Source organism: Argopecten irradians, chromosome 4 (assembly GCF_041381155.1).
Source record: "Argopecten irradians isolate NY chromosome 4, Ai_NY, whole genome shotgun sequence".
In the NCBI taxonomy this organism is placed as follows: Eukaryota; Metazoa; Mollusca; class Bivalvia; order Pectinida; family Pectinidae; genus Argopecten; species Argopecten irradians.
Window position 1 is genome coordinate 19,770,607 of NC_091137.1, and position 12,219 is coordinate 19,782,825.

Genomic DNA, 12,219 nt, shown 5'->3' on the forward strand with positions numbered 1-12,219 from the left:
AACTTCAAATTGACCACAGAATTTCCTCTGCCTACCATCCACAGACAAATGGACAGCGAGAACGTGACAACAGAACTTTGAAAGAAATGTTAAGTAAAGTAACAAATGAAAATGCGACCGATTGGGATGTGTTGCTTCAGAGCGCATTGTTTGCCTACAGAACAAGTGTTCATTCATCTACAAAGTGTACACCATTTGAGGTGATGTATGGACGAAAGGCAAGGATTGTTCCAAACTCTGGGAAGAAGCCAACACTAGAATCATGTAAATTTGCAGATAGTGTCTTAACTAATATTGCAGATCAAAGAAAAGAGATCAACGAATGTGTCAAAAACAATATTGAGACAGCACAAGAACGACAGAAGAAAAATTATGATCGACGTCACCAATCACACAGCTCTTATCCAGTAGGATCTTCTGTTTTCTGAAAAAAACACGAGCAAAATTAGGAGGTTTGGATGCAAGCTTGCACCAAGGTGGGGGTAGGACCATACAGAGTCATTGAAACTTTAGACAAAGGACGGGTTAGACTACAGAATGCCAAAAGTAAGAAGACACTTTCAAACATCTACCATAGCACCCACCTCAAGCTGTACACACCTGATACACAGACATCACATTGCCAGACTCCCACCAGTACTCCAAAGCGCACATTAAAGACAACAAAGAGAGCACCTCTAACTCCAAAACAAACAAGAAAGCAGACCAAGACAACATCACAAAGGCAATCACAACAGCATCATGTGAACATCACAAAGGAAACACCTGCAAAATGTATATTCAAAACACTTCCAGCTTCAGCCCTCCCTAAATTGTGCAATAGGATGAACATTAAGTTTCTCAAGAGCCCAAATTATGGAAATGACAAGGAATCAGCAGGAAAGCCATCAGAAATACACAGCATCAGAGGAGACGGCAACTGCTTGTTTCGTGCGATTAGTTTTGCACTCTCTGGGACAGAAAATGGACATAAATCATGCAGAGACAGTATTGTTGCCCATATGAGGAATTCTAGTGTGACCACAAAACTAAGCAAATATTTGGACACAAATGTAAATGAATATTTAGAGGAGAGCAATATGGATTGCAACTCAGTGTGGGCAACAGATGCAGAAATTTTGGGTGCAGCATCTCTACTAGATACAGATATTTGTGTGTTTTCTAAATGTGGAACAGACAGTAGGGGTGTGACCAAATTTAACTGGCTTAGGTACCCAGCTTCTCTCTCACTGGACAAAAAATCAAAGTATGCTATTTATTTGAACAATCTTACAAATGAACATTTCAATGTTGTATTGAGGTGTTAGACAAGACACTTGTTTCTACCTAACTGTAGTAGATGAAGAACTGTTTAATTAATGTTTTCAACCCGTTAAGCATCCTGGAGCCATTAAATATCAGTAATAGTTAACGGTGCTTACTAATAGGACCTCCTTTTATTTCCGCAAGGCATTTGAAAAGACTGTGCATTTATACCCCTTTGCATCATAAACTGGTAGCAAGTTTATTTATTTAACCAGAAGGGAGTTGTAATGAATATGATGTATCTACATATATGTGTAAACTTGCTAAAAACAACATTTGCACCCATACACAAAAGTTTAAAAACTTTTATTTTGTTTTAAATGTATGAGTTGGTAACTGGGTCAATTGTCTGCAAGAGATCATGGAGGATAGCAAGGAAGGGGACATAACTCTTTTTTTTTTTTGCTTCATCCAATCATACTTTGAGGGAAATTCGTTAATTAATGCCAAACTTGGTTTTAACCATGTTCTTTCTCTCTTGGAAATACTGGGGGAAAATTCATATACAAACATTTTTGTTTAGCAATACAAACTGAATTTATTTTTAAAATACATGTATAACCACAGTGAAAAAATTGGTTCCATGAATTTGAGAAAATGAGAAGCAGCAAAAAAGCTGGTTTATGGTACTTTTTCAAATCATCTTTATCTATGTATTTTGATATTTAGTGAACGTTGATGTTTTTGTTAATGTATAAAGTACTTTAAACACTTCAAGCACAGACTTTAAAGGGAAGTCATTGTACTTATTTGTTTTATTCAATGCTTATTTTACTGAATTGCTAATGTAATAATTATGATAATGATTTTTATGGAATACACACTACAGACTTGATCAGGACAATTTAGGACAACAAGTAATATGAAAGAAGGAATCTCTGTATATGTACTTTTTGAATGTAAACTATGAATAAATTATTTATTAAGAATTCTAACATATGTATTTATTTTGTTTTTAGCTTAGTGAGATGATTAATCAAAGTTATGGTTTTCAAAATCAAAATTCATAACTTCATAATTATGGAAATTCATTGTATGAATATTAATTGCCTACAATTGAAAACGTAATTTTGATAAATCATCTACAAAAGGCAAAGAAATTTTGATAATACAAAGCCATTTGTGTAGGATTCTCTTATAATATTAATGGCATTTGTTACAGCAAAAATGTTACTTGTGTGATTATCTGTTCAAATGGGAAGTTTCGTTCTACATTAATGCCGCTGATGAAACTATACAAACTGTAAACCAACTTATTTTGTGAGAATTCAATTAATATTGTAACATATTGCCTGACTTATTCACAATAATTAACGCATTTTGAAAGTACAAAAAAAAGTTGAAACTTTATATTTTTTTTAAAATTCAAATATTACATGTGTGTACTCATGAAATACACACCAATTTCAATATGAAAATAAGTTGGTTTTAGTTTAATGACTTCATCAAGTCTATTTGACTTTAATAATACTTATCTATTATGGCCTGGTTAAGAGGGCACTATTCTATCCCTCGACAATTCTATGAGGCAATAGTGACCTCATAACCAGCTGGCCATAAAGGGATGCCTCGAAATGTTATATTCATTGCATTTCCTTACCATGCTGTTACATTATAAGACCAACATATATATTATTGCAGAAATCTGTTTCTTTAAACGAGATTCTGTTTCATGAAGATTGAAAGTAGAGCAATATAGAACCAGTTCCTTCTCGTACACCACAACCTGACCACCATCTTGACGTATTGGTCAAAGCGCAAAGATATAATGATCTCATGTACTAGTGATGTCATAATAGATTCACATTTGATCTAACATCGCTTCCTCTGGCACTATTGGAAATTGTACCCATATGTGAAGCTAATCAGAATCCAGTATTATGTCACATGAAGTACAAACAGACTTCATGAGTTATCTGATGATATAGACTTTACAGTACATATTGAAAACTGAAGTACACAATTTACAAGGAAAGGACTAAAACATCATGCTAAATGCTAACCCTGAATAATCCCCCTCCCCATCCCCATATGTTTCCACCTAGAAATAAATATAGAGGGAATGGGTGGGAGAAAAGAATCAGCTACTCAAGTTGAATTTGATATAGATGAAAGGGGGGAAGAATCAGCTAGTCAATAGTTTCCCCCATATAGAAATAAATATACAGTGAAGGGGGGAAAGAATCAGCTAGTCAATAGTTTCCCCCATATAGAAATAAATAGACAGGGAAGGGGGAAAGAATCAGCTAGTCAATAGTTTCCCCCATATAGAAATAAATAGACAGGGAAGGGGGGAAAGAATCAGCTAGTCAATAGTTTCCCCCATATAGAAATAAATAGACAGGGAAGGGGGGAAAGAATCAGCTAGTCAATAGTTTCCCCCACATAGAAATAAATAGACAGGGAAGGGGGGAAAGAATCAGCTAGTCAATAGTTTCCCCCATATAGAAATAAATAGACAGGGAAGGGGGGAAAGAATCAGCTAGCCAATAGTTTCCCCCCTTATAAATATACAGTGAAGGAGGGAAAGAATCAGCTAGTCAATAGTTTCCCCCATATAGAAATAAATAGACAGGGAAGGGGGGAAAGAATCAGCTAGTCAATAGTTTCCCCCATATAGAAATAAATAGACAGGGAAGGGGGGAAAGAATCAGCTAGCCAATAGTTTCCCCCCTTATAAATATACAGTGAAGGGGGGAAAGAATCAAGAATCAGCTAGCCAATAGTTTCCCCCATATAGAAATAAATAGACAGGGAAGGGGGGAAAGAATCAGCTAGCCAATAGTTTCCCCCATATAGAAATAAATAGACAGGGAAGGGGGGAAAGAATCAATCAGCTAGTCAATAGTTTCCCCCATATAGAAATAAATAGACAGGGAAGGGGGGAAAGAATCAGCTAGCCAATAGTTTCCCCCTTATAAATATACAGTGAAGGGGGGAAAGAATCAGCTAGTCAATAGTTTCCCCCATATAGAAATAAATAGACAGGGAAGGGGGGGAAAGAATCAGCTAGCCAATAGTTTCCCCTTTATAGAAATAAATATAGAGGGAAGAGGGGAAACAATCATTTAGCCAATATTTCCCCCTAAAAATAAATCGAAGTGGGGGAAAGAATCAGCTACCCAATATTTCCCCCTAAAATTAATCAAGAAGGGGGGGGGGGGGGGGGATAATCAGCTAGCCAATAGTCTCTCCCACCCCCTTGAAATAATTCCAGAGGGGGGAAAGAATCAGTTAGCCAATAGTTTCCCACCTAGAAATAAATCGAGAGGGGGGAAAGAATCAGCTTGCCAATAGTTTCCCACCTAGAAATAAATCGAGAGGGGGGAAAGAATCAGCTAGCTAATAGTTTCCCCCTTATAGAAATAAATATAGAGGGAAGAGGGGAAACAATCATTTAGCCAATATTTACCCCTAAAAATAAAGCGAAGTGGGGGAAAGAATCAGCTACCCAATATTTCCCCCTAAAATTAATCAAGAAGGGGGGGGGGGATAATCAGCTAGCCAATAGTCTCTCCCACCCCCTTGAAATAATTCCAGAGGGGGGAAAGAATCAGTTAGCCAATAGTTTCCCACCTAGAAACAAATAGAGAGGGGGGAAAGAATCAGCTTGCCAATAGTTTCCCAACTGGAAATAAATCGAGAGGGGGGAAAGAATCAGCTAGCCAATAGTTTCCCAACTAGAAATAAATCGAGAGGGGGGAAAGAAATCAGCTTGCCAATAGTTTCCCCGGGGGAAAAAAAATAACTAGGGGGGGGGGAAAGAATCAGCTAGCCTATTCTTTCCCCGGGGAAACTTTCAGCTAGCTGATTCTTTCCCCGGGGAAACTTTCAGCAGGGGGGAAAGAATTGGCACATATACCGGCCTCCACACCTTTTTATCTTTGACCCTGAGAGAAATATATCATAACCAAGCATGCTTGAATGCTTGTAGATTTTATCTTTACATCATCAATATCAGCAATCTAAAATACATGTAACTAAAGTATTCAGTACTTATCCTAAGTACAGGAGTGTGGTTTATAAGGTTGGGGGTACAGGCTAGGGGTTAATACTGGAATCAGGCCTATAGTCTAGATCTGTTCATCTGTCTGACAACGATCATGATCACTGTCAACTCATAGCTGCTACTCCTCCTAAACTACTGGAGTAATTTCAATTACACTTTGTGGCAATAATCCTTATACAGAGTAGATCTATGTGCATAATGTATATCGGAACACGTTTTGTTACACATGATTAAATGGCTTCTTCTCCTAAACTTCTGAATGGATTTCAACGAAATTTTGTCCTTATACAGTGAAGATGTGTGTTATTTATATTTGGAATGAATATTACCTCCTCTTGTGATTATTAAAAATACTGTTGAACTTAAATAACTTGTATTTAATTCAAGGCTTTGTTTCATTTAAAGTGTTAAATTTTGCTTAGGAAACTCATCTACTTAAATTAATTGGAGAACTAATGTTTTACAGTGGTCTTAAGTGACTTTATATATATATATATATATGAGATAATGAGGTTTATATAAAGGGGAATAACTCTGATCTATATCTATCTAGTGATATAACAAATAAAGCAATATTTACTGAGTAATGTGATATCAGTTTGGTAATCTAATGAACATAGGTATAGAGGTCATCAATCTTATATCACCCGGCGTGGCTATAATCATTCAGTCTGACGTCAAAGGCCATATGTGTATTGTGGACATGTCAGAGTTCTGTGGTCAGAGACACTTGTATAATAACATACATACATTCAGATAAACATACATATTTTGATGCTATCAAATTATATAACATAGAATTAATGTTGAACTTACAGGTAAGCATTATGAGGAATTTATCCATTCCCAGTACGTAGCTGCTATATATCATGCAGCGTAGTCATATATACAGCAGTGCTGTCAATATTGAACAGGTCAATAACTGTTTACCTTGAATCCAATTAAATCATAAACGTTTCACAGTAATTGTACAACATGAATAATTTCAATGAAAATGCAGTGATCAGGAGACTGTTATACATATTAAGATACCAAATCAATAATGAAAAATTTCAGAAAAAGCAAAATTTTAAATCAGCTGGCATTCAAATTCTATTACCAGGAATTAAACCGTAAAACTGAACATCATCTGTTTAAATTGAATCAGATTAACCAAGATACCAAATTGGTTGAAATAGGCATGTGGAAAAAACAATACAGATGATATGTTAAGCCTAGCTATAATATGTATATTATTAGATGATAGATCATCTAAGATGTACATGTCTGCCCTTGTCCATCAATATTCACAAACCAGTACATCAAGATCTGTAAGGCTTGTAACTCGTCAGGCGCCTGGCTGCCTGGGGAACATTTCCTCACCCGGTACTCAGCCGGCCGATCAAGTGCAGTTATAGCTAACCACAATATATACTTAGTAAATGTAAAGATCTGTCTGTATCAAACGTACACCAAAATATTCACACCAGTGGAATTTAATTTGAAATCGGTGAATCTTATTGAACTATTACAAAATACATGTGTATACATGTATAACAGCTATATATATGTTAATATAGTTACATTTCATTATTAGATTGAAGTTATCTGAAGGTCTGCTTGAGTGTGATATTAATTGATGACTCAGATGGGCCTCCCAGGCGACTGCTGGTAATTTTGGCTGAGACAACGACATCACCACTGGCAGTCGTGACGGATCTAGAGAGGGGGAGGGTGATTTCACCATTAATTATGGTTGGGGTTTAAGCAAGTCATATGGTTTATAATGAACACAAGACTTTCTCTGGAGTGTTATGCACGGCACAGGATTCACTTTGAGAACTAAGAGGTATAGAATTCAAACTTTTATAAAACACGTGTGTAACTGCATGTACGTTCACAATGGTTTGGTTTGCATGTAAACACACGTACATATTACACATATACTGTTACTTTCCTTTCTCTATGTGTTATACTCCCCACTCTACTCTAGAAAATAATTTAAACCAATACGAATGTAATCCGTGGTCTGCCGAGGATGTAAGTTGAAGAGTTCTTATAAAAACTATATGATCCTTGACATGTGCTATTTAATCAACCAACATGAGGCTTATTATATTCTGTGCCTTGTCAGAACAAGTTGCATGTATTAGTGTTAATTGATCCTTGGGGGCTTGTTCTTTCTGTACAAAATATAAACAGTGCAGGTACATTTTACATGTATAGATATATAGGATTTTTAACTTTTTTTTGTTGGGAGGGGGCAAGGAGGAGCGTTAATTTGTTTGTAAATTAAATTTAAATTAAGATTTATTGGATGTAAATTTTAAATTCCATTTTCTTGTACAGGCTCTATTTAAGGCAGCCAAATAAAGTTACTGTGGCCTTTTGAATATATATACCTTAATTACATGTATACAAAGATTTTTTTTCCAACATCCACTTTTGCCAGTGGATGTATACATTCTGTATACATATGTATGTACTTCGACATTGTATCGTGATGTTTGTATATGTTATTCTAAAATATAAAATCCTATATAACTAAGGACTATATGTATTTAGACCTATTAATCTAATAATGAAATTTGTGTGGATACTTAATATAAACCTCAAACTGTAGATCTTAGGTCCTGTTACAATGTAGTATCATCATTCTTGGACCTCTACTGTACGTCGTAACAAAAATCAATGTTTTGTGTATTCAGTATGCTTTGTTTCTTACATCATATGTTTATGTATGTAGATCTAAATGGAGACTAAACTCAATTATCATGTCTGAGTTTATTGACAACTATACATATGTTGTATTTGTAAAGCTAATGTGATTTTTATGGTATTTGTACACGGCAGACAATTCTTTCATCTGTTGAATCACTTGTTCAATAAATATGTTACAATGAACTAGAGATGTGTCTGTTAAATTTATGTCAGGTAGTAAAATCTTTACCTGTCAGTTAGACAAAAAATGTGAATATGTTAGGGACAACATGCTGAGTGTGGTTTTTATCAATATTATATATATGCAATGGTCTTACATATATAGTAACTAATGATTGCCTGTTGATCTTCCTGGATAAGACGAGTGATGTAAGCTGTCATATATATATGTAGGCTTTAATATATCAAGGTAAACGTTAATAGGTAGGAAGATAAACGTTTCTTAAAGGTAATGTTAGATCTTGATACGTGTTTGTATTATGATAAAAATAAGAAAGGATTAAAGATCATCTTGTGATTGTCGTAAGATTTGATTCACTGTGCTGTGAACCAGAGAAGTCTGTTGTCCCATGATCGAATACTGGTAGCTTAGCTATACAGTGGCTACCTTCCAATGTATCTGATCTGGTAATGTTAATAGTGGTTTCACCGGTACCTAAAATTTCACCTAGCTGCTGACTGGGGTCCAATACCCAGCACGAACTGGGATCACCTGCCAGATGCAAACAAGATGTGATTTTTGGTAATTATAGTACATGTTATGAGTTACTCCCCTTATAAATACCATGTCCCCTCCAAGCATTGAGGTGTATTATAGCACATATTATGAGGCATCGAGGTACATTTGCCAGTGTGTCGCTGTAGTTGTTCTTAATTTGATGGAACAGATTTAAGTTTTATTTGTGATACAGATCCACATTTGATGGTCTTTATATGTATGAACATGCCAAGTAATAAAAGTTCAGCTTGTACAATTTGTCAATTTTATACCACAGAATTGTACTTTAAAGCACATCAATTATAAATGTCAGAACTTTCAATTTACCATAAATCTCATCCAGACGTAGTTTAATTAATGAATCGTGTTTTAGCAGTATCTACCTGTCTGTGTATATATGTGTACATATCGGGCATCAGGTAAATACCTTGACACAGAATATAGATGTTTAACAATGTTTCACATGACTTGTTCTAATAGGTCTGTCTATAGATACAACAACACTGTCAAGTATCATGTGATAGAAGAAGGACATTTAATGAATGCATGTCTTGTTCTTTCAAATGAAAATAAATACATTTAATGATAATTCCATACATATTAACATAATTTTACATGAAAACAAAAGAGAAAAAAAACACATACCAAGTACATTTAATTAAAATCCTGTACACATTATCATAATATTACATAAAAACGGTGTATTTCCTCAATAAAGGAGAAAGCTTGTTAACATGGTAACACTTTATTTTTAACATTTTGTTATAAGCTGAGGTCACTTAAGGACAATATCCCCTCTGTCCCCTGGCTGTATAGTTGTCTCACTGCAGCATTGACTACTGATGAGGATATACCACCTCGTCACACTCAAATCGTATTATAGTGTTGTCTCACTGCAGCATTTTACTGACGAGGATATACCACCTGGTGCCACTCCAGTCATATTATAGTGTTGTCTCACGGCAACATACTACTGAACCTGGAATATGTCAAAGTACAACTGAAGGCTATGTGTGTGACAACAGATAGGCAGATATACTGTAGTCCATTGATATACATCAAAATAATTGAATAACTGTACCCTATGGTTACTGTGGCTTTGAAGTTTAAGGTAGCAATCTTTAACTTGTATATAAAACTCAAAGGAAGCGTTCTTTAACTTGTATATAATACTCAAAGAAGCCTCTGCAGGTGTGTGATTGGTCTGTGTTTTTCTCATGAAATGTCTTCAGTTTTGATATGACATTGATTCATATATTTTGGGTATATAATGTCAGTGATATTAACCCCTGGAATATTGAAGGTGGCTGAAGAATTACCACATAAGACACCGAGCTGGACATCCCCGTCAGTCACATTACACAGACATTATAGTGCTATGTCAATGAACCAGACTACAGAAGCTGGGTATAGTGGGACATTCCACCTTATGATCAGGTGACATTAAACAGGATTATTCAAAGACACAGTCACATGTATATAAGTATATATAGACTTGAGAATGTAATGAAGTTTGGATATATATTACAGATCTGGTGTTACCATCAGCAGCGTGTTAACATGGCAAGACTACAGAGTAGAGATCTTGACTAGAAAGAGGTCCTGAGACCTGCATCGACGAGTGTGATCCCAGAGGCAGCGCTGACGTCGTCAGAGCAGTCCAGATGGCTGCCCCAGAACAGCCTTCCATGGACAATGGCCACCATTCAGAGGCTGAACTACTCAGCAAGTTGGAATTGGCTAATAGGTAAAACTTGATCAATGTAATGTACAAATGCTTGTAAATAGATCATTATAAAACTCAATCCGCATTAGACATATGTTTGATTTGCAAATAGATAATTACGTACCTGACAATCTTTAGAATTTTGATAATTTATCAACTCAAATATGTCGTTAACAATAAAAAGTTTAATCTGATTCAGATAAATGTTTGCTTATTCAATTAGAGATACTCTGCTATAATCATCACACATCATAATGGTCTCCTAATATATACTGCTCAGTAAAAACACTGATGCACTGTTTCTTTGCAAAAGTCATAAATGCCTTTTGTTCAAATCTTAAAGGTCAAAAGGGTCAAGGAAACAATTTAAAGATGATAACAAGAATAGAATTAGCCTGTATATCTTATGATTTTAATGTGTTAGTATGATATAGGAAGTTATTGTATAATGAAAGGAAGTATAGGTAAACAATATGAATCTAGTTCTGATTTGAATTTGTAATTAGGTGTTTAATTAAGTATAAGCATGAGATTCACGTCACAACAACAGCTGAGGGTTGACAAGGTGTATAAATTATATCCCCTTACTTAGTATTCCTGATATGTCATGACAGTGTGATGTCACTGAGAAATACAGAAAACACAACAACACTAGAATTGTATACGCCTCGGACAAAACCAGGGATATTACGCTCTAGATTTGTGTGTTTTGGAAGTAGACTTTCTTCTGCATTAGGAATACAGCTGCTCTATTTCTTTGAATATATCTCATTTGGATATCAGCCCAGCTACCTCCCTCAACACTTCTATCTTTGAGGGCGAGTTTTGTCCTTCAATATGTACCTAATATCTAGGTAGGTATAATAAACACATGCTTTGTCTTTCAATATGTATCTGATATCTAGGTAGGTATAATAAACACATGTTTTGTCCTTCAATATGTACCTGATATCTAGGTAGGTATAATAAACACATGTTTTGTCCTTCAATATGTACCTGATATCTAGGTAGGTATAATAAACACATGCTTTGTCCTTCAATATGTACCTGATATCTAGGTAGGTATAATAAACACATGTTTTGTCCTTCAATATGTACCTGATATCTAGGTAGGTATAATAAACACATGTTTTGTCCTCTTCAATTGTACCTGATATCTAGGTAGGTATAGTAAACACATGTTTTGTCCTTCAATATGTATCTGATATCTAGGTAGGTATAATAAACACATGCTTTAATTGTCCTTCAATATATACCTGATATCTAGGTAGGTATAATAAACACATGCTTTGTCCTTCAATATGTACCTGATATCTAGGTAGGTATAATAAACACATGTTTTGTCCTTCAATATGTACCTGATATCTAGGTAGGTATAATAAACACATGCTTTGTCCTTCAATATGTACCTGATATCTAGGTAGGTATAATAAACACATGTTTTGTCCTTCAATATGTACCTGATATCTAGGTAGGTATAATAAACACATGTTTTGTCCTTCAATATGTACCTGATATCTAGGTAGGTATAATAAACACATGTTTTGTCCTTCAATATGTACCTGATATCTAGGTAGGTATAATAAACACATGTTTTGTCCTTCAATATGTACCTGATATCTAGGTAGGTATAATAAACACATGTTTTGTCCTTCAATATGTACCTGATATCTAGGTAGGTATAATAAACACATGCTTTGTCCTTCAATATGTACCTGATATCTAGGTAGGTATAATAAACACATGTTTTGTCTTTCAATA

General features: G+C 35.1%; 1 protein-coding gene across 4 annotated transcripts in view; it reads left to right on the plus strand.

The window, feature by feature from the left end:
* The window catches only part of LOC138320873 (ecotropic viral integration site 5 ortholog-like), a 75,536-nt gene that overhangs the window by 20,722 nt on the left and 42,595 nt on the right, over nucleotides 1–12,219 (plus strand). For 3 of the 4 annotated variants that reach the window (XR_011208259.1, XM_069264150.1, XM_069264153.1), the window contains exon 2: nucleotides 10,263–10,479. Coding sequence is in view for 3 of the 4 variants with exons in the window: in XM_069264150.1 (XP_069120251.1) it covers nucleotides 10,397–10,479 (83 nt within the window). In the remaining variant the exon portion in view is untranslated. Of the gene's footprint in view, nucleotides 1–6,970; nucleotides 7,143–10,262; nucleotides 10,480–12,219 lie in introns of those variants that run through there. The other variant, XM_069264151.1, reaches the window with a different exon arrangement.